This window comes from Cygnus olor, chromosome 19 (genome assembly GCF_009769625.2).
Source record: "Cygnus olor isolate bCygOlo1 chromosome 19, bCygOlo1.pri.v2, whole genome shotgun sequence".
Taxonomy (NCBI): domain Eukaryota; kingdom Metazoa; phylum Chordata; class Aves; order Anseriformes; family Anatidae; genus Cygnus; species Cygnus olor.
In genome coordinates, this window is record NC_049187.1 from 7,843,210 (window position 1) to 7,869,523 (window position 26,314).

Genomic DNA, 26,314 nt, shown 5'->3' on the forward strand with positions numbered 1-26,314 from the left:
TTTGTACTTTTTGGTTTTTAATCTTTGCATAGCTTAAATTCCCAGCCAAGCGTGACCAGTCTGGACGCTCCTCCAGGTTCCTGCAGGAACCTATGCTCTTCAGGGGCAGGTAAAATTAAAGCGAAATAAATCTGCAGAAAAAAATAATAGCTTTTAATACCATTAAAACTCTACGGCCATCACCGTACCTGGGGAGGGGACACTGCGGTCACTTGTGGCTTTCAAACTTCCAAGAGGCATTTTAATAGGAATCTGATGGCAACTTGGTGGCTTTGGCCTGTTCGGTTTGACTCAACATATTGCAAATAGCCACGGCTGAAACCCTCACGCTAACATGATATAAATCATTTTCCACACTTCATGCAAGCACGCACAGATTAAGTGCCTTGCCTAATACTGTGCTGTGGGTCACTCTGCAAGGGACTGGGAGTGTCGAAAGGACACTCTTTTGGTCTCCTCTTGCTGTAGTTGCACAGTGGTAGGCCATAGCCACAGCTCTGGAGAAGAAGGTAGGGCTGGCTGCCAGGGCCTTTTTTTTGGGGCTTTGCCACCTTTTGCTCCCCCTGGCAATGTCCCGGCCATGCAGGGACCTCACCCGCTCCATGGCTGCCTTAGATCTGCTCACGCCGTGCCAGGCTCGCTCGAAAACGCTGCGTGGAGCTGTGCAGGACTGTTGAACAAACGGGCCACTTCTGCAGGAAACCTTAAAAAAAAAAAAGGGAAGAAAATCTGTTAGTCATCTCCCCCTGAGTGAACATGAAGCCGCCGGGGGGTCCTGGACCAGCGGACTCCAGACCATCCTCCTCCAGCCTGGCTCTCCTGGACGTGGGCAGGCATTTTGGAGGGGCTGGGTACAGCAGAGCTCTTCCATCCACTGCACCCGCACCGGGGCTGGGCCAGAAAAAGGATGAATGTTGCCTGGAAAGTGGTGCTGGATCGGTGCAGCTCGTGGCTGGGAGGTGGCTCCAGCTCACCGGGAGCAGGTCCTGCTCCGTGCTCGTGCAGCCCTGCACGGGGACTTGCTTGGGGCTGCCCCTGGCAAAGCAACCCCCAAGAAAGGGCCCGATCCTGCCAAGCGCAGAGTGCCTCCGTGCCGTGGCGGCTCCTGTGGAGCAGAGACACTGCTCTGTCCAAAACTTCACTGAACTAATTTCAGTGGAGGAAACTCCTTTCCTCTGCAGGCACTTCTGTGGCCAAACAAGCAGTCAGCCGCCGGCGGCTCTCCCTGGGCTGGAGGGAGGATATTTTGGAGTGCCTGTCGCTCCTTTTATTTGGACTGTGAATTAAGCTGGGCACCGGTTTGGGGTGGAGAAGCTGGCAGCTGCCCTGCGCAGGGGTGAGAGCCTCAGGGATGGTAGGGTGCAGCAGCATGGGATGCTTGGCCTGCTGGCTGGGTCCCCAGGGAGGGGAGGCTCCCCTGGGAATGAGCCAAATTGGGGAGTTGGGGTTAGATTTGGAGTAAGCCCTCGTTCCTGGCCGAGGTAGCTCAGAGCACTGACCCTGAACGTCTCGGCTTCAGCCTGGGAGTGAGCATGCTCTGCCTGCTAGGGCTGAGGCTGTTTTCCTGCTGTGCTCGCTTTTTGGGTGGCTTTGCCGAGCTGCTGGCACACAGAGGGGCTGCACGGCACGCCCCAAACAGCGGCAGCAAGGGCAGCAGAGCTGAAATCAGCTTTTTGGGCAGATCCGGGCCATTTGCACCATTTCAGCCTCATGCAGGCTGAGATTTTGCCCCTTGTTCATCGTGCTGCGGGATGCACGCTGGCTGGCGTGGAGCGGGGCTGGAGCAGGTGCTGCAGCACCCACTCCATCTCCCCATGGCTCAGCCCCTGCTGGAGTCCCAAATTTCCCTGGGAAAATCCTGCGCGAGCACGCCGCAACCGTCCCCCAGTGGGGAGGGCTTTCTCCCCGTCCACGCAGGTGCATCTTGTCTCGATTTACTCCGAGCCCAAAACGCAGTAAATAACATCTGCAAATCATTTCTAACGCTCATGCCAAAAAAAAAAGGGAGATAAAAAACCCTGTCGTCTGAGACCGGCCGCCGGTGATTAATGCCGGACCTGCCGGCAGCCTCGGCAGCAGCAGCACCCGCAGCCACAGGATTTGGGGTGGAGGGATCGGGGTCTTTGGGGTGGGGGGCACGGAGGTTTGGCCCCTGATGGTGAAGCAGGAGGGAGGCTCGAGCTTTGGGTCTGCTCTGCAGAGTGTTTTTGCTTTCAGGGCTGTTTTTTGCTCCCACCGCCGCGATGGCATCGCTCCTGCTGATTTCACGCGGAGGGGCCGGGGCTGCGTAAGCCACGCTGCCGCGGCCAGGGATAACACGGCGTGATTTATGGGAGCAATCAGTTGCCACTAGGAGCTGGTTAGGAATTTTCCGATGAAACGGGGATTGCGTCAGAAACCGCTGAGTCATCTCAACTGTTTCATAAAAAAAAAAAAAAAGGAAAAAAAACTCCCTTGGCTTTGATGGACTTTTGGTGAGGCACAGAGAGACTGAACGCGCCTCGCCTGCTGCTGGCTCCCCCAGTGCTTGCCTGGGGACTGCTGTTCCCAACCCCTGGCTTTCATCCCCAGTGCCTCCCAGTCCCGGGTGTCCCTGCGGGGTGCGGGGTCACCCAGGGATGGGGTCCCACGGGGTGCAGCCTCCTGCCAAACCTGGGGCAGGCTGGGGGATGCAGAGGCTGACACGGACCCAGGCTGCTCTGGCGTTTTCAGTGTGAAGTAGCTTGATGCTTTTAAAATCTCTCGTGTTCAGACTTTTCCCTCCTGGTTGTTCCGAAACGGAAAGGGCTTTCTCCTGCATGTCTCGGGCTGGGATATTTTGAAACACAGGAGCTGGGTGAACTCGAGTGCTAAATTTTCCCAGTGTCCTGGTCACAGCCAACCGATGGAAAATTAAAAGTTGCAAATCAACCTAGCTGGATAAATTAAAACAGGCTGGCAGACGTTTAGCCAAACAGAAAAGGAGACTTCATTTCCCATGCAATTTTTTTTGGGATGGATTCTCCACTCAGCTCCTCACCGCCATCCCTGGGGCCCAAATTCTCCATGACCCAGAGGTGCAGCGGCCCTGGGAGCTGCGTGGGGTTGGTGCCCCATGGCTGGTGGAGACACGCACGGAAACTGGGTGGGTGTCTGGATGGGGTTGAGTGCTGCCACCGAGGGCCAGGCACCGCTGTGTCCGCAGGCACCGCTGTGTCCCCATCCTCGCAGCCCTGGCACCGCTGCTCCGTAATAACCGTGGTACCAGCGGTCCTTGCCCAGACAGCATCCCTGGAGTGCTGGAGCCAGGAGACGGAGGCCACCGCGCAGGTGGGCTTGGTGACGTGCCGGGACATCCCCACTGGGTGTGCAGGGACGTGCTACGACGTGCACAGAGATGTGCGACACCGTGCAGGTGATCCACATCATCGACTGCACGAAGCCCACAGGGAAGGGACCTCGTGGGACACCTGTGGGTTGCACGCGTGGTGTCATCGTGTCCCACTTGCCACCATGGGCTTGTCCCTGCCATGTGCCGTGGCCGGAGGCGACACGTGTGCAGCTGCCCCCCAGCCAGGGGCACTGCAGCCACCCCGCAGGGCAATTCGTGTGCACCAAGCCCCGTTCCCCCCACCCTCCTTTTCCTCCTGCGTGGCAGAAAGCTGCACCAAGCAGCGTGCGTGACGCCGAGCCTCACCAAACGGCGCCAACACCCCAGGATTACCGGATTTCCCTTTTTTCCCCCTCCTTTTTGCAGGAGCGAGCACGATGCGGGGGGGGGGGGGGGGGGGCAGACAGCAAGTAGGGCGGCTGCCACCTCGGGGGGCACCTCGGCATCCCCTTGCCCAGCTCGGGGGGGGGGGGGCGAAAAACGGCCTCGGGGGGGGGGGGTGGAAATCACGGGCGGGCAGCGGCGGGGACGCATGCGTGCCGCCTCCCCCCGCCTGTGCCCCCCCGGCTTCGCCGCAGGAAACCGGCTGGCGGCCGCGGATCGGCGCCGGGGGAGGCGAGGGGTTAAGCGGGGTGGGGGCATCCCGGGCCGAGAGGTGTGAATTCCGCCCTTTCCCCCCCCCCCCCCCCTTCTTCAGCCCCCCCCCCCCCCCCCAGCGCTATAAGAGCGGCCGGCGAGGGCTGGGGGGAGCCACTGCGGCGGCTCCTCCTCGCTGCGAGCCCGGCGCTGGTGGCTGCGCTTTGAAGTCGGGGAGGAGGAAGAAGAGGAAGAGGAGGGAGCGGCCGGGGCTGCCGCTGCTCCCCGGCACCCGCAGCATCGCCAGGTACGGGGAAAGGGCTGGGGGCAAGGGGGGCGGGGGGGGGGAGAGGCGAGAGCCGAGGCCGTGGTACCCGGTGGGTGCAGCTCCAGCTCCGGGGGCTCCATCCTCTGCCTGCTCCAAATGCTCCGAAATGCCCGTGTTTTTGCTTTTTTTTTGTTTTTTTTTCCGTCCCCCCCCACTCTTCTTTTTCCTCCCCCTTTTATTTATGCATGCAAACTCTTCGCCGAATCTAGGGTATTTAAGCATGAAACTCTTCGCTGAGTCTCGGATAAACTCTGAGCAAGCCAGTTTATTGGCTCGCAATCAGAAGTGTCTGGGAGCCTTAATGAAAACCAAGTGTAAAGCAAAGCGCAGCCACCTGTCCCCGGCATCCCCGGCCAAGAGCTCCGGGCTTCAATTAATCAACGGAGCCGCGATTTGGAAAGTGTCTCCTGCGAGCTGCACCTCGGCGTTGGGGCGATAGCAAAGCTGAGCTGGGGACCCGGAGCCCCTCTGGGGATTGCTGCGAGCCAGCCCCCAAAGCTGGGCAGGCACTGCCGGCACGTCTGCGTTTCCCAAACTGCTGCAAAAGCCTCTGCAAAAAGAAAGAGGAGGAGGAAAAAACCTCTGTGTTGCAGCTCTATGGTCGTGCCCTCTCTCCGCAGGAGCAGCCTCTCTCCCACCTCCCCACTTCCCAAAAATACTGTCTAGTCACTTCTCAAAGGGAATTAGCCTAGAGGAGACTGTCTGTATCTCTCTTACAGACGTGCACTGCTTTGATTGCCTGGAAGCACGATTTCCTGAAACCTGCTCGCTCCTGGCTCTCGCAGCGAGGCTCACAATAAAATGTATTGTGGTTTTGAGCTGGGTTTTATTTAAGAAAATGCCATTCTGGGTTATTTTCTTTCATGAGACAAATGGAGAACCAGATGGAAGGCTGACACTTGGGATACTTTATTTCGGCGCTTTAATTGCGCATGGTTTCTTTTCTATAAGAACAGGCTTCTCTGGGAATTAGAGTAGAATAAATGAAAAGAGGAAAAATAATGGCTGCTAATTGCATATTGTTTTGTTTGTTTATGAAGCCTTTCATCTCACTCTTCTAGGAGCAGTTCTGTAAATGGGAATATTGAAATGCATTGCTTTTTTTGAAAGCCAGTGACACTTCTTGTCACTCGCTGCCTCCCATGCAGCACCTGCTTTGGTGTCAGCCCTGCTCCTTCCCCAGACAGGCTCGGAGCCCAGCTCACGCTGCTGTTACCAGGTGTAGCCCCTGGGAACCAGCACAGAGGTGGGGTTTGGAAGATAGCAGCTGAGATATGATAGAACCTGTCAGTGTTAATGTGGCCTCTAATTAAATAGAGCCTCTGGATCAAGCCCTTGTAGTTGCCAGTGGCACTTAGCTGACCAGGAATGCTGAATAAGACGCACACCGGGTATCTCAGGCTGCAGAGCAGCCTCTTCTCCCCCTGGCCTGGATGGGGTCTCGCTTAGCGAGGCGTGTGGTTGCTTTTTAGAATGAAGATCCTCAGGTGGAGGTGGAGCAGCATCTCCAGCAGCACGCAGGCCCAGCTGAAAGGTGCCCTGGCCCTTCTCTTCATGGGCAACGTTGCCTTTGTGATAGCTCAGGTAAGCGGGTCGCCTTGCTGGGGGTCCTTTCTGGGGTTCTCTGGGCTTTAAAGTGGTGCAGCACAGAGCAGGTGGTGGTGATGCTGCCAGCAGAGCAGCTCCATTGCCCTTGACGTTGGAGTCACTCCAGTGGTAGGAGTGGGGGGTGTCAAGGACCCTCCTGAAGTGACAGACCTGGTGGCATGTGTATGGGGAGTCCATGGGCTCCTCCAGCCTGCCATGGGCACGCTGTGCCACCACGGAGCAGTTCTGCAAGGGTTTGCTTTAGGTTCTGGCTGCCACCAGCTCTTTGGCTCCCTGAGTTCGCTGTGGAGCGAGAGCAGAGCCCCAGCAGACGTGGGGGGGTTAGGGTTGTCTGGGAGCTTGGTTTTGCCGACTGAGCTGAACAATGAACGCTTCCCTTCCCGAGGAATCTTAAATATTGCAATTTCATTCCAACTCGTAATGAAAGCACAATTGAAAAAGCAGAATTTCTTGCAAGAAGGGAGTCTCAGGCTTGACCTTGGGATGCGAAGGCAATGCCTGTTAGCCCTGGAGTGGCACAATACGGGCCGAGCAGGGATGGGTGGCCGGGCAAGCAACGTGGGGTGAGCACCCAAAACTTTCTCTCCCGAACCTGGCTGTATGTGAGCAGGACATGCCGCAGACCTCCAACAGCCTGGAGGAAGGCGCGGATGTGACCGCCTACTGGTGGGGCGAGTGGACCAAGTGGACGGCGTGCACGAGGACCTGCGGCGGGGGTGTCAAGTCCCAGGAGAGGCACTGCCTGCGGCAGAGGTACTGCACTGTGCTTCATGGCAGGGGTGGCAAAAATCCGGCTTGGGTGTTCTGGTGGGTCTGGCCCAGGTCATCGCATGGTAGATAAGCGTTGGTGAAGAGTCGTTGGCTGGCAAACCCCACCGGAGCAGAAGGTAAGTGTGCCTGGAGCATCTTGTTACGAGGAGGCTGTGTCCTGGCTGTCCCCCTCGGGCTGGCCCCGAGGTTTCTCCCATAGGATCGGTGCGGATGGGCAGCGGGTGCAGCGCCGTGCTGCTCTTGGGGCTCCTGGCACAGCACCGTGGTGCGGGGCTGGATGGGGGCTGCTGGTGCCAGCTGCTCGTGCAGGGCTCTGCCCTGTCCGGGCTGGTCCCTGCGATGTCTTCCGGGACACTGATGAGCAGCTTGTGGTACAGGTGGCAAAGCTAGTGAGATCTTTGCCTTTAACTTCAGTGAGGCCGTGGTAGATCTGCGTGGCTCTGCTACGTGGAGACAGGTCTCCCAGAAGCAGGGGACAAATTCTTTTGAGAGAGTGAAGAGAAGGGTCTCTGACCCCTGTCTAACGGTTGTTTCTTTATTCAGAAGAAAGTCAGTGAGTGGGCTGGCTAATAAAACTTGCACTGGAACATCCAAAAGATACCAGCTCTGCAAAGTACAAGTAAGGATATCCTTTTTCTCATTGGTGATGTTTGATTTTAAAAAAAAAAAAAAGGCTTGCTTCATGTGGCATTTCAGGGTCCCTTGGAGTGGGGGCACCGTTTGTCCTGTAGCTGTCAGCCCACCGCCCCTGCAAGCAGCTGGAGCTCTGTTCTCTGGCCCTCGTCACTGCTGTGCTGGGGGCTTTGGGTCTCTTTGTGTGTGCTGGGGCCATGAAACCCAGTGGGTTGTTCTTCACCATCTCCCCGGGGGTTTCCCCAGCTGTCCCTGCACTGGGAGGAGGAGGAGGAAGATGTGGTTCCGCACAGGGCAGGCAATGGAAAAGCTCCTTGCAGCTGCTTGAGATGTGCCAGAAACCTTTCCCACAGTCTGTTTTCATCAGGATGTTAATGTATCCCGTTCTAGGAGTGCCCTGCAAATGGAAGGAGCTTTCGAGAGGAGCAGTGTTCATCCTTTAACTCCCATGTGTATAATGGAAGAACGTATCAATGGAAACCTTTATATCCTGGTAACAAGACATTCTTTGTGTGTTTCATAATGCCTAGCCAAAATATTTTGATAGTTATGATGCTATAGACTGCAGGAAGGCTCCTCCTCTGCCGTTTTAAAGTGATTTTTTCAGAGAGACAATCAGCTGTCTCCCAAGTTCAAAGGAGGCTTTTGCAGCTGCAGGGTTACTTAAAAAATAAAATAACAAATACATTTATAGCTGTATCCTTCAGTCTGTTTTGGTCACCGCTCCCAAGGACCACAGTTGAAAGGCTGGAGGGGGATGAGAGCACGGGGTGATGCCCTGTGCGGGCAGGGAGGGTCCAACTTCCCCAGACAAGTGTCCTTTGAGCCGGGGCTGCTGCTGGCTGCTGCCTTCCAGTGATGCCTGCTGCCTCCCCCGCAGCTCGTGTGCTTTGCCAAACGTCACCGAGATGAGGTTAGGCAGCTCGGTCATCTGGGGTGAGCGACACAGAGCTGCAGGAATAATTTAGGAGTCAGAGCGAGGTTTGTTTTTCCACTTATTTTTAGGCACCTAATGCCCGTTGGATTCAGGCTTCTTTTTTCCCTGGGACCCCAGGCAGTGGCATGTAGGTGTCTAAAAATAGAGATGGGAGCTAGTGGAGTTTTCTTATTTTAGGTGTCTATGCACATACCCAAGAACAATTATGCATCATGAACATCAAGAACAATTAGCATCATGAAGTTACTTGTTGCCTCCTTTCCTTTCGATTGAACCAAGCCCTTGTCTCGCCAGCCTCTTGGCAGGGGTGGCAGGGCTTGGCTGGTTAGCTCTGACTGCTTGGCTGGCTCTGTCCCCTTCCTATGGCAAGGTGACAACTTCTTTAAACGTAATTCACTACTTGAGATGATTCACCAGAACAGTTACAGTGAATTGTTTTGTTTTTTAGCAGGCGTTCACGTGGCTCCCGGGGGATTTGCAGGATAATGTTTTGCCATTGATGCTGCCTTGCTTGGGTGCGCAGGCCAGTGGGTATATCACTGCTCCCTCCGTGGCGGAGTGTAACGCTTGGTGCTGGATTGCTGGTGCAAAAATGATTTTGTCACTTGCTTCCTGTGGGTATTATAAAATGTCTGTTGGGCGTGGGTCTGCTGTGCCAGTGGGTGCAGCCAGCCAGCTGTCTGCAGAAAGCAAAGGGCAAATGGAGTCCAGCTTGGGTGAATGTTTATGGAAAAGCTCTTACGTTTTAAGCTGCTATGGCTTGAATATAGCCTTGTATATCTATTTAAAACAGCGAATGTCTATGCTAATGTAACTTAAGTATTAAATATTGATACATGAACATGCATATGCTGTTGTGTAATGTATGTATCGCTACTGCAAGCCCTTGCACAGAGTAGTGGCATCCTCAGGCGGGTGTTCACGATGCCAGTAGCATCAGCAGATGCATCTGTTGCTGCCAGCAGCGAGGGCTGCCTGGCTGTGCAAAGGCTTGCAGCAGCAGGCTGTCACGCTGTCAGAAGCACGATCTCCTGTCCAGCCTGCGAGCACAGGAGACTGTAGCTCTTGAAGCGCTGGCTGCCGTGCAGTTGTGTTGTTGCTGCCGTTGTTTAGCTTGGCAGAGATTCTTTGACTTTAGTTGGATGAAAGTTATTGTTTCTGCTGTTTTGAATGTATCTTTATATCCTTTCCCCTTAGATGACTATGTTCACATTTCTAGCAAGCCCTGTGACCTCCATTGCACCACTGTGGATGGTCAGAGACAGTTAATGGTTCAGGCTCGGGATGGAACATCCTGCAAATACACTGATTTCCGAGGGGTTTGCGTGTCTGGAAAATGTGAGGTTGTTAAACATTATAGCAAAAATATTGTTAGCATTCAGAGAGCTACAAGGGGTGCAATATTTGCCTGACCCTCAGTACTCTATGCCTTTTCTAGCCGATTGGCTGCGATGGCATTCTCTTTTCCACCCACACCTTGGATAAATGTGGAGTTTGCCAAGGAGATGGGAGCAGCTGCACTCATGTGACTGGGAGTTACCGGAAAGGAAACTCTCATCTTGGTAAGGCTCTAAGGGTCCCTTTGTGTTGGGGCAGAGGGCTCTTTTAATTGCGTTCATTTTTTTTTTTGTTTGTTTGGTAAACTGCTTTCACTCGTACTAAGTGCCCTGCCTCAGCTTTTTTTCTGCATGTTCTTCTTGTGTCGATTCCCTGCCCAAATCTGGAAGTGGCAACCCTTCTGTAAAAACAGTAACTTCTCATGACACTTCTCAGAAATACAAGATTTCTGAATGGTGCAACAGGGTTATGCAAGAGGCTGCCGTCTCTGATTTGGTTTAATTTCCCATGACCCAGTAAAACCAGAAATAAATGCCTTGTAACAACAGGAAGGTAGGGTGTTTTGAAAGACCGGGATTTCCAAAATCAGTGTGATATAAATAAAGCAACAGAACCTACTCGTCCTAAATATAGTAGTCTAATTCAGGAATAATGATTAATGCTCTCTGGGGACCAGTTTAACACAGAGCAAGCTGAAGTAATTGCAGTGCTGTTAGTAGGATTTGTCCCATCACTTACCTAGCACTAGGCAAAGGGGAATTGGAGGTGAAGCAGGCTGTAATCTTGTTCTAGGGGGGTCTTGAAGACCAGCTAGCACAGGGTGTCCAACCCCAGGACTGCTTCTCTAGTTAACAAAGTCTTCAGACGTGTTCCTTCACCAGTTTATTTAAACGTCATGTTTGTGCATATAAGGATTGCATCCTTTTCCTCTCTTGACTGCATTAACCCATCATAAAGCAAGATTTGTTGCTTATACTTTCTTATTTTCTATTACCAGTAAGCTCCTACTTGCAGCCCAACAGTTAACATTAATCTCCATTAAAATCTGTAACTCCTGTAAGTCTCTGGATCAGAGCCAGTCTGCTTGCAATATTGCAATACTGACTACTGAGCATTTTGTTCAGATAACTCGTTAAAAAGTTCTCCTTTCATTAATCTGTAGTTTCCCGTAGGCTATTCTCTGGTAACGCACATTCCTGCTGGAGCGAGGGATATCCAGATAGTAGAACGGAAAAAATCTGCAGATGTTCTGGGTGTGTATAACCTCTTGGTACTTCCCTAGAATGCATGTGTATGCTAGCTAATATTTTTTCCAATGTGGATATGAATGTAGCTTTATTGCGGACATGAGCTCAGTCCACAGTCAGTGTAAATGACCATTTAAATGAGCCAGTGTGTTTCTCTTCACCTTGGCTGTATTTCTGCATTAAAGCAATCAAAATGCAGAGCTGTTGGTCAATATTATTGCTACTGCAGTGCAGTTTGACAAACATGCTAGTGCCAGCTCACAGCCCAGTGACTTCACCTCTCTTGTGATCCCCGTGATCCTTCCTAGCTTGAGGAATGCACGATGGACCATGACGGCAGTACTCAGGAGATGTCTATGGGCTGCCTCATCAAGCGCTGGTGGCACAAGGCTGATCTCTGATGGAGGTGGCAGAGCTGCTCAGGAGGGGTGTGGACAAACTTGGCCTTGCCCAACAGAGGCTCATGTTTGCTGCTGTCATGCTCCGGTGCTGCCTCAGAGGCTCATGGCCATGTGTAGGAAGGCTTAGATAAAAAGGGCTGCATTTAGTGCAGGTCCTGGGCTCGCTCTGGCAGAACTGCCTTGGGCCAGTGCTGGGCTCAGTGTAAGCAGTTCAAGGCTCCCAGAGAAGCAGCTTCTGCTGCCAGCCCCCGGCAGTCTGCTTATTGTCTGCAGATCTGTTCTTATTTAATGGCTGTGCTGAGCCAGGGCTGTGGGCCAACGCGCCTAGCAGCTTGCAGTGTAAGGAAAGCATGGCCCAGAGCTCTGGGCAAAGACTGGCACAATGCGTGTTGGAAATATGTTGTGATGAATCTGTCACAAAAAGCAGGAAAAATGTATTTTGTTACTATGACGCTCCAATAATTTTATACCCTGAACAAAAAAGTGGCAGTATTGCATGCCTCTCTTATCACACTTGATGGAAAAAATTTTTATTCATTCTCCCTCACTTTAAGCCGTGGCTGATGAAGCTGGCTACTACTTCTTCAACGGGAACTACAAAGTTGACAGTCCGAAGAACTTCAACATTGCAGGCACGGTGTTCAAGTACCGCAGGCCCATGGATGTCTATGAGACTGGCATAGAGTATATCGTTGCCCAAGGACCAACAAATCAAGGACTGAATATAATGGTGTGCTTTGGCTTTTTTTTGGGGGAGTGATGGGAAAAGCTGCCTTGGATTGAGGGGGATGGGTGGCACAGGAGCAGAGTCCTGCTGTGGCTTCATAGCTCCCCTGGGAGCATTCCTTGCATGAACCTGTTTTATCTGCAATGTCAAATAAAAGCCCAGGCAGGGCTGTGAATAATGAACGTGGGCTTGGTAGCCCCTCTCTGCAGGGAGAAGTCACCTCGGGCACTGCGAGGGATTTCTCTTCTTGGTGTGTTTCATCGGAATTACCTGCTGGGAAAAGTGAAAATAAGAAATTGGGCCAACTAGCTTATCTAAGTGCACAAACTTTAAAACCCAACTCTTTTTTATTTTTTTTGGAAGCAAACTGTCTAAAACCAGGCAGATGGAAAAAAGTAACTTAATTGGCTTCTGGGCAGCCAGCCAGAGTCCCACTCCTGCCATCTTCTGTGTAGCCACGGGCTTCTCTGAAGGGGAAGGGGTGGTCCCTTGGGTGCTCAGAAAGCAGGAGGTCAGTGAAGGGGTGGCAGTGCCTGAGCTGAGTCCCCATACAGTGGATATAGTAGCAGAAGGGGTATGTGCCCCTTGTTCACTGTAATGCCACAAAAAGGGGGGTTGTGCATGTGATGACAGTAACTCAAGGCAGCTCTCCCAGGTCTCGGTGATCGCTTGGAGGTAGGGGAAGGAGTTCTGTCTGGGGCTCCCAGCCCTGAGCTGGGTCTGATCCTGGTGTGGTGCTGCAAAAAAAAAAAAAAAAAAGCCCTTGGACAACCATGCTGGGCTCCAGCTGTACAAAGCTGGCAATCCAAGGGAAAGCAGTTTGGAAATAGCAAGGTGGATGTTCACCAACTGTCAAGTCCAAGATGAATCTCAAACTTTGTGTGCCAGTATTCACTGCATCTGTTGATAATGTCATGTTTGCTAGGTCTGGAATCAAAATGGCAAGAATCCATCCATCACGTTTGAATACACTCTCCTGAGGAAGCCACACTCAAAAAATCTCCAGCCTATCTACTACACCTTTTCTGAGTCAGATAGTGAAGAAAGCAGAGAGTTTGATGGAGACGTGCCATTGGGCTTTCTCCAACACAATGCAACCTATTTTGGGAAAATCTCCAGGGAAAGGATAGACTTGGAGAACCAGGTGTTTGGAAGACAGGACACGGAGGAAGATTTAAACTTGAGCAAAGGTCAGGAAACCAATGAGGTCTATGAAAGAGCAGAAACAATTGACTGTGAGCCAAAACTGAAGGGCAAACCTCCCAAAGGTAAGGAGGAGACTTGGGCCTCAGTGTTCTGCTCTCAGAGCTCTTGTTGAGAAATTCTCTGTTTCTGACTCTAGTGATCCTGCTGGTTCGTTTTTTGGAAACCTTGGAAAGTTCTTTAAAACGTGTCTGCTCATAAAATCCTCTTTGCCCTTCAGGTTCTGGTTTCTGGTGGGTGGGGGGTGGCTGTGGGTAAGGTCTCCCCACTGGTGCCCTGCGGTGCTTTGCCTGGTCCCAAGGAGGGGAGGGAGCCCTGGGTGTGCAAATCTCCCCCCCCACAGCCTCCTGTCACCTCCCTCTTATCCACAGCCCCAGCAACCTCCTTCCTACCCCAGTCCCTCAGGCATCCCATCACCAAACTGCCCTGGGGGCCTTCCCTGCATGGCTGTGTGGGCTTGGGAGCCAGGCGGGCATCTTCCTTCCTACCTTTGCTACTGCTTGGGGCAGCGCTGTCAGGAGCCAGGCTCTCTTCCTTGGGCCTCACAGTAGCAAGGTGAGGCCCAAGGAGAGCTGTGGACTCTTCCCAAGTGCGTGCAACTCTGTGAGGTCCCCCAAATCCCCTGCTCCTGCCTCTAGCCTCTGACAGAGCTTAGGCTCTGGTGTGTCCCTGCTGCTCTGGGCTGCTTTCGCCTCCCAGCCTGAATGCATTTTGTGGTTGTCATCGTTGTTTCCCCTGTTGGCTCCAATCTAGATTCAAACGTAACCAGGTCTACTTACCAGACAGACCATGATGACAGAGACTTCGACCCCAGGCTCACCTCCAGAGAATTCCTTTCGGAGAACGCCATCACGGACAAGCTGCTAGACAAGTCCTCCGACTCGAAGGAGCTGGTGCTCAACATGACCATGAACAGCATCTTCGCCCAGGGAGACCCGCTCAACTCTGTGGGGTCGCACATTGACAGCCTCTATGTTGACTATGAAGACACGGATGGCCTTGTGACCTACACCATCAATAGCACCTACATGGAGCTGAGCAATGGCAAAGCCGTCAACACGTCTGCAGAGACTCCCTTCTCAAACACCACTGTCACCATGACCAGCCCTCAAGGGAACAGAACCCACAAAGCAAGGTAGGAGACACATCTTTCTAGTCGATCCTATTTATTGTTGTTTTCAAATCATAATAGCACTGTACTCAATGCTGACCCCATTGCATGGTTTCTACCTGCTTTGGAAGCCAGAAGGTAAGTGGGAGTAGGATGCCATAAAAGCTTTCCACCAGGGGTTAATCTGGAAGGAAAGGTTTGGGAGCAGAAAGCTGAGAGCGCTTCTAAGCAAGAGGAAAACTCACTGCCCTCCTTAGTGGGGAATGTCAGCAATCCACGCTGCTGACTGTCAGCGTGCTTTTGGCTCTTGGCCAGCTGTAACATGTTACCAGATCCATGGCCGTAACAAAGCCTCTTTTCCTTTTGTCTGCTCTTGATGTCCTGCTATGTTTTCCCCAGGCCCCCTCCTAGTTCTAAAGCAGCAGAAGTTGGTCTGGCCCCTTTCTTTGCACCCTATTGACTGCCTCCCACAGTCTTCCTCCCTGGAGTTGGCAGGAACATGCCCACAGCAGCTCCCGGGGCTAGCCCTGCTGCTTACTGGCAGCTGGAGAGGCACAGCAGAGCTAGAGATTTGTGTAGGGCCTACAGAAATAGTCTGGGTTTGTTGCCTTAATGGGGGAAGAAACAGTGCAATTAGTCCTTCCTTTGATAAGGATATCAAAAGCTCTCTGGCAGCTTCAAGTGGTTAATAATAGGACTGGCACTTCACATCTCTTTGATGGCTGGTTAGAAGTGGTAGAGTTAAAGATGCAATGGGAAGGTTTAAAAAAAAAAAAACACAACACAACATAGTCTGTCATCAGCAGCATAATTCATCTGGGCTGGGTGAAGGGAAGTCTCAGGATAGTGCCTGTCCTCATGTCTGAGTGCCTTCTGAGGTGCCCTGGGGCTCACGGCAGTGCATTCCCAGCGTGGGCTCGCAGGGACGGGGCTGCTGGCGGGCTGGGCAGAGCAGCAATCCACAGTCCTTCACACACAGCCACAGGTCCGAGCATCCCCAAAGAGCTTGGGCTGAGACTGGCTTCTTGGGAGCCATCAGGTCCCAGATCCACAGCTGTGGACTCAGGTCTCCTCCTGTTTTTTGGGGGTCCCCAGCACCCAGGTCTCCTCCTAGCTGTGCTGCTTCAACCCCTCTGTCCCCCAGCTCCCCACGGGGAAGCCATGGGTTGTGCTGCTGAGCTGCAGAAGATGTAAAGCTCTGAGCAAACGCTCTCTGGCTCTAGTTAGCTGTATTTACCTAGAACTTATGCTAGCTTGTGCTAAAGAAGCTTATGCTAAAGAAAATGTCCACGCAGCCAAACATATCCACAGACTTCTTAATGATAAGAACACTTAAACGCTGCCAAGGGCTTGTCTATCATCTCTCCTCGTGGCTTGGCTTGGAAAGCCTGCCTGCAGCTGCCAAAGCAAGCATTTCATTAGCACTTTGACAAGCGAGGGCAGCGCTGTCAGCTCCCTTCCTTGTGCTGTGGGGTGAGGAGGGAGCCTGCCCTGCGGCTGGGGTCCTGCCTAGTCCCAGCACCCTCCCTGCGTGGCCTTGCTCAGCACCCTGTAACTCACATCTCTGTTTTGGTAGCTGTTAAATGGGGCTGATGCTTTTCTGCCTCCTGGGAATGCAGGGAACTGTATGTGCTTTGAAATTCAGAGCAGCTTGTCTATTGCAGGATAAAACAAAAAAGACTTAGTGCCTTGAGTGCAGTTCCCTGTGATGCTTAACAAAAAACCCAAACCAAATAATAAAAAAAAAAAAAGCAAACCCTCTTCCCATTATCCCCAGCCACCCCTCTATCAAAGGCACAGCCCAGGGATTTAAACCCATTCAGGACAGGTACCAAGCACTGCAGAACGAAGCCAAGGGAGGAATGGGAAGAAAATAGCAATGTTCCTTCTTTCTACCACTCTTGGGAATAAAATAAGGATTTTTTTCAGATCTAAACAATAATAGCTGAAAAAGACCTTTGGCTTTGGAGTTTTGCAGTAGCCAAAGGCTGCACCCAGGGCAAACAGGAGCTGTGCGTGTGGAAATATGACACGATAGCAGGGTGAGGGGTCTGGCTTGCCCCCCCCTTATCCCTCCCATCCCACCAACCGCGGGCAGGGTGCTGGAGCATGAGGTATGCAAGGAGCAGTGGAGGCACTGGGCTTGTTCCTCCAGGAGAAGAGGAGGAGGAGGGATGCTAATGCAGAGCCAGGCTGGAGGCACTACCCAGGGGTGACCCTGATGGGGCACCAGGAAAACCTCTGCCCTGTGGGTCTGCCCTTGGAGAGGGGCAAAACCAGGCAGGGCAAGGCTCCATGTGCCCCATCTCATCCTGGGGTCAGCCTAGTTTTGGGCAGGAGCTTGGACCTGACCCGTCCCAAACCCATCCCTTCCAGACCAAGGATGGAAAGTTGGCTTTTTGCGGGCTTCCACTCCCTTAAGTGAAGGTGCCGGAGAGGGTCATCTGCCTGCGGGCTGTAAGCAGCCGGCTGCACACACAAGACAGTTGCTTAGAGGTGGGGTACCTTTTTTCTTGGACTACTGCAGCCTTTAGCGCCTGTGCCATCCTGCCCTGTTACATCCCTGGAGCCAGCCCCATGGGGCCGGGCTGTTGCACCCTGGCAGCATCGCCGCTGGGGCTTGTCCTGCACTGGAGTCACCTCCTGGTCTCATGCACTCGTTTTTTATTTTATTTTTTTCTGTTATGGGGGCTGTTTAGGGAAGATGGGCAGCCAAAGCATCAGCTGCTGCCAGAAAGGGCTGTCTGTTTCTACTGCCCCAGGAAGGAATTTCACTAGAAAGCAGCAATGAGGCTGTCAGGCACCTGGCACAAGGGGCCTGGTGCTGGCTTTTGGTGCCGTTGCCCGCATGAAAAATGGAAACAAAGTGCAGGCAGGGAAGAGAACACTTGACATTATAATAATGCTTGTAAATACATTACATAAAGAAGAAAAAAAAACGCCTGCTTTGTTTGTAGGACAATGTGCTGCTGTTTGTATTTAGAGACAAAACTGTTATTTTGTTCAGATTGAAATGGTAAGAGCTGAGCAGTGCCCTATGACCAAATGTCTGACCTACCTAGAAAGAACTTGTCCCTGTGACCTCATTACACATAGAAGCTCTTCAGAATCACATACATTAAAGAGATGCTGCTGAAGGGTTTTCCATCCTCAGATGTGATATAAAGCTTATTTTGATGATTATTTTCAGCTGATAATGTGGTGTTTGCTTTGGTTCCTCAGAGAGCAGAGTGCAGGGCAGAGGAGCTAGGTCGCAGCCCCTTTTCCAGGCAAATTAAAATAATTAAAATATAAAATCTAGATGTTGACTGCATGTGAAGGGCTCTTTCTGAAAGCTGTCCTGGGGGAAGCAGCCAGCACAGGCAGCACCAGGGCTGCTGGTGGCAGTGGCTGGCGTGGCTCTGGCGGAGCTGCTTTGGCAAGATAAAGCACTATTTATGGCAAGCCAAGGTTGCTGTTTTTTGTGCAAAAATAGCCACATTTGTTTCAGTTCCATTTCAAATGCAGGAAATGAGTGTTTGCCAAAATGACAGGCAGAATCAACAGGGAAAAAGAGAATTGTTTGTAATCCTCCTGGAGGATCACTGAAAGGAGGGTGGGTCTGGAAGGAAACGCCTGGATTCTCACCAGTGTCCTCTTAAAGGTGGATCTGATAGACTGGACCTGAACTTTTTCTTATGATCACCTAAATAAGGCAATTCCAGAGCTTCTGCTGCCTAGAAATCATATAAGCTGCATATCTTGCCAGGCCAGAGACAGCTGGATGTCAGGATACAACCTTGTCCGCTCTTTCAATCAGGGTAGACACGTGCAGGGTTTGAGCAAAGGTCTGAGAACTTTGTTGTAAAGGTGCAGTATCCCTGACGTGTTACAACATTTCAGGACGTACGACGCACTGAACCGGGAGAAGCTGCTGTTCTTGGTTTGACAGATGCTTTTTCACATACCAGGTTGAATCTGTTATCCCTTTCCCACTTGGCATTACGCGTTTGAACGTAGCTTGAACACGAGAGATGCAAATCACGCATCCAAACCAAAACAATCCAGCGAGAGTGGCCCAAGCAACAGGTAGGCGACCGGCGGGGCCTTTGTGTCCAAAAGCAAAGTGTGCTTGGAGCGGCAGGCTGCCGAAATCCCGCGCCACGTGTAGGCTCGAGGCTGCCCAGCTCGGAGCAGCCAAAAATCCGCCTGCGCTGAGCAGCGCGTGGCGGCGTGCCGGGTCGGCCTTGGAGGCGCAGGGGAGGAGATACTGCACCTTTAGCCGCCGTTACGCCGAGGGCCAGGTGTATTTGAGCAGGAAAAAAAATGAGAACTTTTTGTTTAAATTCTGAACTGTTTCTACTTGTGGGTATTTTTATCCCATTCTCTCTATTTCTAGACAGTGGAAGCTCTGCCTCTAACCGGGCTGGGGATTCTACTTGGGGCTCAGGACAGGTATGTTGTGAAATGAAATGAAACAATTCAAACAAACAAACCCCAAAATCAGAACAACCAAACCCAACTGACAAACAAAGCCAATCCCCTCCCAAACCCAACCTGCTCGCAGATGTGTGTCTCTGACGTGGCGTATCACGGCTCTCCTTGTAAATGCTATTTTTTTTTTTGCTTATTGCTAGAAACAGATTGAAGTTGTTAAGAAAGGGCCAAGGTGTGAGTGCTGCTGACATGTACAGGTGGAAGCTTTCCTCCCATGAACCCTGCAGCTCTACATGTACCACAGGTAGTTATAAGACGCAGCCAAACGCAGCCTCTGCACAGCCGCCGAAACCACCCGGTGTGTGAGTCGCTTTTACGTCTCGTAGGGATGGGAAGGACCTGGCGATGCTCAGGGAGTCTCTCCATTGTCAGATCTGGTGTAGCATGACCCCACGTCCCCCAGTGTAGCCTTGCAAAGCCAGGGGATTCGCAGCTCAGCCCCCTGAGTTCTGCAGAGCCGCTGGTGCGTGCTGCTGGGGAGGAGAGGAAAAATCCCAGGGTCTCACCCCGCGGGCTTCTTGTGCAAAGCGTTTGTGAGCTGCAAAAAGCTCCCTGTCCTCCTGCATTTACCAGCCCGGCAGGGTCCCAACGCTTCTTGCTGGGTTTGAGCATGTCGGCTCCTTGAGCTGGGGCAGCTGTGACAGCGAGGGGATTGAACTCTGTGCAGCCGGGCTCCTTCTTTTCCTTTTTTCTTTTTCTTCTTTTTATTTCCCGTTCCCTTTTGAACATTCAGAGGATTTTGAAAAGCTCAGCTTCTTTCCGACCGATTGAAATTTTGAAGATTGTTCAGCTCTGGCAGGAAACAAAGCAGCACTTGGCTTTTTGATTTAGTTCTGTTTCTCCCACTCCTCCTGCTGCCGAGGCTGGTCTCAGCTGCAATGGTGTCAACCTGGAACAGCGACATATCTGCCAAAGTCTGGCCTCTGTTCTTTTTTCCTAAATTCCCCCTTTTTATCCCCCAAAAGCTCTGAGCCCCCTCTCCTTTGCTCCTTGGTTAGGGGGAGGGAAGCCAGTGGTGTCCCTGGTGCCCTGCACTACTGGGCACAAGCCCTCTGCTCACTGCACTGCTCGCTGTTGCTGTCCCTGAAATAATCCAGATGCTGTGGGGCTTCTGCAATTAGAAGGAAAAAGGGGCAAAAGAGGAGACCGCAGTCTAGGGGATACCTTTTAGAAAAGCAAATGCAATGAATTTATTTTTTTAAGGGTGCCAGGCACTTGCACACAGTGTGCAGGTAGTGGGGGCTTTGCAAGCTATCCCCCTCCCCAGAATCCCATCAGCCACACGTTCTGGGTCATTTTTGGCTTCTTTGATCCCCTCTGAACGAACCTCCCCCTTGACTGGGACAGGCTGCTCTGCCCAGTTTGCAGCTAGCAGGGAGAGGTTCTACTTAAATTTCTCCTTTCTCATTACCTTTTCCTAATGACACATTGCAGAGAAGCCATACGATGTCAGGAGCTGGAGATCTTTTATTTGGTTTCATGTAAACCACATGTCCTGAGAGCTGTGCTTGCCCTGGAGCAGGGAGTTGCCTCGCAGACCCGTTGCCCTAAGCGTTTCCTATGAAAACACGTTGCTTGTATGTTGTTATTGATGGTGAGCCCTGCACGTGGTGGCTGTACCCACTTTTGGAGCCAGCCTCAGCCCTTGCCAGTGTTGGCTTTGGTGGCTGCTGTCATCCTCCCTGCTGGGCAGCATCCTCCCCGTGGGCAGAAAGTCAGGTTTGCTGCTTTCCCGCAGGAGGAATTTTTGGAAAACCCAGCTAAGGCGGGGGGTGGGGGTGGAGTTTGGATATCAAAAGTCACCAAGCGTCCTCTGTGTGTGTATTCTCTTTGAAACCAGGAGTGATGTCCACGTATGCTATGTGTGTGCGCTATGACGGGATCGAAGTGGACGATACGTACTGTGATGCCATGACCCGCCCCGAGCCCGTCCATGAGTTCTGTGCTGGGAGAGAGTGCCAGCCAAGGTACCGCCTCGCAGGGCGCTTCCTCTGCCGTGTATGCATCGGGGGGGTTGGCACGGCGTGGGGGGCAGCAGGGGCGTGGGGCGCGTGGCCCCTAGCACCCCAGCCCTCCTGCCCCGCTTGCCTGGGCTGCCCTGGGGCACAGCGAGGCTTTCCCCTTGAGGGTTGTGGTTTCAGCTGCCGGGTTAAAAGCTCCCTGACCGCCTGGTCGTTTGCAAACTGCACTCAGGATCCGTCCAGTCCTGTGCCCTCTTCGACATCTTAAACGTTGCCGAGGTTTGCTTGCAGTCAGGGCGAAGCATGGGGTACTGGTGCAGACAGGAACCTGTTTTCCTTCTGTTGCGGCTTTTTATCCAGAAAGCATGGCTTGGATTGCGGTTCAGAGCCAAACCGTGCAGCTTGGGTGCATCTCTGCTGGTTTGTAACACGGGACGTGTGCCTTGGAAGGCTTGCGAAGAATAGCAGTTACCCGTGTCTGTCGGAGGGAGGGCTTGACGAGGTCAGACTGGGGCAGAGCAAAGGGATAAGTAAAGGTCTGGGGCGTGCCCCGAAATGGTTTCACGCAGCAGCAGCATCAAGTGAGGGCAGGGTGGCAGTGGGGACCAGACGTAGTCCTACAAAATCCAAGAGTGGTCGTTTTCAGCTCGGGTAACTGCGAAGGACGGCTGTTCGTGCTGGGGAGGGCAAGGGGGCAGAAAGCACACGTCTGTCGGGCTGGCGGCATTTCGCCAGACTTTGCACGTTGAGGCTGAAAGCCAGAGCAGGTCGTGGTGCGAGCGAGGAGAGGGGAGGGGAATGGTGCTGCTGCCGTGAGCAGCCCGGTCCTGGGGGCACCACAGGGACTCTATTTGCACTAGCTTGGTGTTTTTGTAGCACGAGTGTTGGGTTGTCCCACTGGTCTGTTATAAAGCCAGCTCCTCCTTGTGTTTGTGCTGCTCCAATTCCCTGAGCTTTAGCGCCGTGAGAGGGGGGTAGCTGTGAATGCAGCAGGAGAGCGGGAGGGCGAAGGAGCCGCGGGGGCTCAGGTGGGGCAGCCTGGTGCCATGGAGGTTCTCCAGAAGCTAAAGCCAAATGAATTTTTGATTTGCCTAAGAGCTGTCTGATCTGGATGGGAAAGACCCTGTTTTCCTCTCCCTTCTGCACTCAGGTGGCACCTCAAAACGTGACAGCCTCCCATGGCCGCGTGTTGTGCCTGCAGCTTGACATGGGGCTGGTGTGCAGGGGGAACATGGCCCAGGCGTCCCCAGGGCAGCCTTGTGACCTCTGATTTGTTTAGGTTTTTAGTTTTTTGAATTTTTTTAATATTATTCTATATGTCAGAACACTTAAAAATGCTGCTATACTACAGAAGGCTTGAGCATAGGAGGCTTTTCCCAAGGTTTAGAAGCTGCTCCCCTCTCGTAGTGTCAGGGCAGTAGTGGCAGGGGGTGGTAAAGGGCAGGCATCGTCTCGGAGCAGGTCCTACCTTTTCCATCCCATCTCACAATGTTTGAGCTAGTCTGACCGCGGTGCACGAACCTCCCTCCTGCCAGGGGATCCGCAGGGCCATGGGGTGAGCCCTGCCCTCCTGCCTCCCTTTGGCAGCATTCCCAGCCCATAGCTCTTACAACACCAATGTCCTGCAGTCGTTTGGGTTGTCCCTAATTCCAAACGCGCCGGTCTGCATCCCTCCTTGGGGACCGGCTGTGGCACCCCAAAGGGCACCTGCACCCCTCCTCCTTCCCTCTGCCTGCGTCCTGTTCCTCCTCACCTGTGTTGGCTGTGATAGATGCATGTGTCCCCTCTGTCCTTGAGCTGGTCAGGCAAAAAAAAAAAAAAAAAAAACAGGGTTGAGTGTGAGCAAACAGAGAAATGTGCAGGGCTGGGGAGCGACACCACATCCCCTGTGGCACATACTGGCTCTGAGCCTGGGGGCCTGCACGGAGGTGGTGTGGGGTTGCTTTCTCACCGCTCTGCCTCTGGGCAAAGTGATGTTGCTGTGGGTGGTGTGGGGCTGCACAGGGCTGGGTTTCCCCCACGTGATGCCTCTCTCTCGGCCCGCAGGTGGGAGACGAGCAGCTGGAGCGAGTGCTCCCGCACGTGCGGCGAGGGCTACCAGTTCCGCATCGTGCGCTGCTGGAAGATGATCTCCCCGGGCTTCGACAGCTCCGTCTACAGCGACCTCTGCGAGTCGGCCGACATCACCAGGCCGGACGAGCGCAAGGTCTGCAAGAACCCAGCCTGCGGGCCACAGTGGGAGATGTCGGAGTGGTCGGAGGTGAGTTTTGGGGATTTCTGGCTCGTATGTGGTTGTCAGAGACTTGGCACGTGGGGGACCTCCTAGGGCACTGGCCCTGATCGTTGCATGTGCTGGTTTGTGCCATCAGAGATGGGATGCTTCTCCTCCTGGGAGCTTCCGAAATGCTTCTTGGTTGTGATTTAAACGTCTCCTTCCCTCCTCGGGCTGGGGAGAGCTGTCCCCATCGCACTGCTGGTGGAGGGGCTGGTGCCTTCTCTGATTTTGCAGGATGTTTTGACTTTCCCAGTCTGGTAGAGAAAAGCTCCCTGCGCACGTGCTAGCATGATATTTTGACTGGCGTAGCGAAGCGGAGTGGCTTATTTTACCCAAACCCATATATTCCTCCGGCATGTGTCAGGGACAGATTGCTTGAGACACTCCTGGAGTCGTTCGCTCTTAGCCAGCAGCAAAGCTAATCTAATTTGGATCACATCTGAAGCCGGGTGCCAAGTTGGCTTGGGAAATAGGCATAAAAAAGAGCACGTTTCAGAGATCTGAGGATTAACATATCAGCGCGGTGCGTCTGAGCGCTGTGCTGTTGACACTTTTCCCTGCTTAACGTTATGCATGGAGCAAACGTGTGTATGGGAGACTGCAGTAACTCAAATCCAGTTCTAAATAATGTCACTGCGCTGCGCGGTGCCAAATTTATCCACAGGATAAAAATCTCAGTTCTGTGGTTTGGGGAAAACATTCTCGAAGGACACGAAAAGCAGCTGGCTGTTCCTGTGAAGGAAGTGAGGGAGATCTCACTCCTGGCTTTAAACAGCAGCTACAACCTTTCAGCTCCGATAATGGGAGGTTTTGGTGCCTTGGTTTTTTGGTTTTTCACCCTCTGGCTTCTGTGGGTCTGGGGAGGTTTGCTCAAGCAGCTGTCAGAGGAGCAGGGCTGGAAGCGGATGCATTCAGAGGCTGAGCCAGGCTCTGACCCAGCTCTGTACCCCCAAAACGCCAGCGAGGCTGGGGTTGGCCCCCCCAGAGCATGGCTGCTGGGCTTGCACAGCACCTAGGCAGGATGCAACCCCTTCTGCACTTCTGAACCTGACTGCTGAGGCTGTTTGGGGCTGCTGGGGTGTTTTGGGAGAGAGGTGGCTTTGCTCCATCTCATTTTACAGATGTATTTAAATGGATTTTCAGTGTGCATTTTTCGAGAGTTTAAGGTTAAAAACGTTAAAATACATAAAAAAAAAAAAAAAAAAAAAAAATCGGCTCCCAGTTTCCATCACCTTTACCCAGACCGTGCTGTGGCTGGGGAGGGGGCCGTGCTGTGTCGGGTGGGTGCCCTGCTCATGCTGTCCCCTCTGTCCCCAGTGTTCAGCGCGGTGCGGTGAGCGGAGCGTGGTGACGCGGGACATCCGCTGCTCGGAGGAGGAGAAGCTGTGTGACGCCAGCGCCCGGCCCCTGGCCGAGAAGAACTGCACCGGGCCGCCCTGCGACCGCCAGTGGACTGTCTCCGACTGGGGACCGGTGAGACCCCGGGGAGGGGACAGGTGGCACCTCCGGGCTTGCCCTGACCACCACCGGCCCACTCTGTGCTGTGTTTCCTGGGGTTTTAGGTTTGGTGGAGTTTGTGAGCGCCGGATCCTGCCCCGCAGAAGGCTCCTTGCCCACGGCAGGGATGAGCCATTGCATGTGCTCCATCCCCATGGGTCGGGGGGGGACAGTGGAGCCCTGTGCCATCTCAGAGAGCCTGGCCAGCTCCTGCAGTTGTCACCTGGCGGGTGCCAGAAGCACCCTGTCTGCTGCTGAGCTGGGCAGTGCTGATGCTCTGTGCCTGGAAAGTGAACCTTTAGCCTTTTTTCCCCCCTTTTCCCTTCCTGCACACTTCTGCTACACAGACCCTCTCCATCCCAAGCTATTTTTACGCGGGGTTTTTATTCTCTGGCTAAAAATAAGCAGTTTCCATGGCAGCAGTGGGGCCGCAAAATGCCGTGCGTATCCACAAGAGTGGATGCAGAAAAGCCGGGGAGCACCCGCTGCTCCCCCCGAGGCTCGGGGCACTGCCGGAGCAGTGAAGGGGGGACACTGGCAGCCACTCGCTTGGCCCCATTTATCTTGGTCTCTGAAAGCTGCCCCGTGTTCCCCTGTTTGTGGCACTTCCCCTCCTGCCCGTGCCGAGGAGGTGCCGAGTTTTGCTCGGTGCCAGCGGGATGCGACCGCGGGGCGCATTGGCCGTGAGGATTCCCCGGGGAAGGATGCGCCCAGCTTCCCTGCAGCCAGCATTTGCTGCTTTTTTAATCCAAACCCCAAGGATCCCTTGGTGAGGTGGGGCTGGGGAAGAGCTGAGCCCCAAACAGGCGTCTTGGTCCCCATCCTGGGTCATCCACGGGGCTGGGACCGTGCTGCTTTCCCCACCTCTGACCGCATGCTGTGCTCGGTGTGGTTTCAGTGCAGCGGCGGCTGCGGGCAGGGCAGGATGATCCGGCACGTGTACTGCAAAACCAGCGACGGGCGCGTGGTGCCGGAGTCGCAGTGCAACCTGGAGACGAAGCCGCTGGCCATCCACCCCTGCGGGGACAAGAACTGCCCGTCACACTGGCTGGCGCAAGACTGGGAGCGGGTAAGGCTCAGAGCTTGGCAGTCCCCTCGGGGGGCGATGGAGGAGGACGCTCTTGGTGCGGGGCAGGGATGGGGTGCACGGCTCTCAGCCCCGCTTGCATCCCCGCAGTGCAACACCACATGCGGCCGGGGCGTGAAGAAAAGGATCGTGCTCTGCCTCGAGATTGTCAATGGCAAGATCAAGACCCGCAACCCCGCCGACTGCGACGTGGCCAAGAAGCCTGTGGAGGAGACGACGTGTTTCGAGCGGCCGTGCTTCAAGTGGTACACGACCCCCTGGTCGGAGGTAGGTGGGGAGGGGGCTGGGGGCAGCTCGGGGGTGCTACTGCGGGGGGAAATGCCCTTCCTACACCACCTGCAAAAAGCCCCGAGGAGCTGGGTGAAGCTTTGCAAGGTGCAGCCTGCAAGGGAGCGCACAGAGGAGCCCCTTTGCTTTGCTAGCAGCTCAGGAGAGCCTGCCCTGACACAATGCAGGCAGGACTTGCTGTGAACAGGACCGAGAGGAGATGTTTTGGGTTAGCTTTAGCTTTTTTTTTTTTTTTTCCTGTTTTTATTTTTCACCACTCTTTTCCCTGCAGCAGCTGGTAGGAATGCAGCTGGGGCTGTGCATGGAGCCTGCACTACAGCTGCCCCACAGACGGGCAGGGAGCAAAGCTGGGCTCCGGTGAGGTGTGGGGTGATGCTGGGGGCAGGCTGGGCTGTCCCAGTCCCGAACGGGGCTCCTCTGTGCCGCGAGCAGGGAGGCAACAAGCAGCGAAGGGCTGTTCCCAGCTCCCTGCAAGAGTTC

At 53.6% G+C, this 26,314-nt stretch overlaps 1 protein-coding gene and 1 long non-coding RNA gene across 7 annotated transcripts in view; one reads left to right on the forward strand and one right to left on the reverse strand.

Annotated features, from left to right (window-relative positions):
• LOC121057386 lies at positions 1–5,740 on the reverse strand. The gene is made up of 3 exons (XR_005813778.1): positions 4,321–5,740; positions 596–703; positions 1–131 (listed from the first exon to the last, which is right to left on the reverse strand). It is a non-coding gene; the product is annotated as an uncharacterized LOC121057386 (long non-coding RNA).
• The window catches only part of ADAMTSL2 (ADAMTS like 2), a 25,069-nt gene continuing 2,686 nt past the window's right edge, over positions 3,932–26,314 (forward strand). The window contains exons 1-17 of one of the 6 annotated variants that reach the window (XM_040531419.1): positions 4,086–4,253; positions 5,747–5,858; positions 6,493–6,635; positions 7,197–7,272; positions 7,677–7,779; positions 9,421–9,566; positions 9,662–9,785; positions 10,734–10,814; positions 11,764–11,939; positions 12,862–13,204; positions 13,893–14,274; positions 18,867–18,970; positions 20,567–20,693; positions 22,734–22,947; positions 24,280–24,435; positions 25,363–25,528; positions 25,637–25,813. In XM_040531419.1, the coding sequence (XP_040387353.1) occupies positions 5,748–5,858; positions 6,493–6,635; positions 7,197–7,272; positions 7,677–7,779; positions 9,421–9,566; positions 9,662–9,785; positions 10,734–10,814; positions 11,764–11,939; positions 12,862–13,204; positions 13,893–14,274; positions 18,867–18,970; positions 20,567–20,693; positions 22,734–22,947; positions 24,280–24,435; positions 25,363–25,528; positions 25,637–25,813 (2,629 nt within the window). In that variant the 5' untranslated portion in view covers positions 4,086–4,253; position 5,747. Of the gene's footprint in view, positions 4,254–5,746; positions 5,859–6,492; positions 6,636–7,196; positions 7,273–7,676; positions 7,780–9,420; positions 9,567–9,661; positions 9,786–10,733; positions 10,815–11,763; positions 11,940–12,861; positions 13,205–13,892; positions 14,275–18,866; positions 18,971–20,566; positions 20,694–22,733; positions 22,948–24,279; positions 24,436–25,357; positions 25,529–25,636; positions 25,814–26,314 lie in introns of those variants that run through there. The other 5 variants (XM_040531417.1, XM_040531418.1, XM_040531420.1 and 2 more) reach the window with 5 other exon arrangements.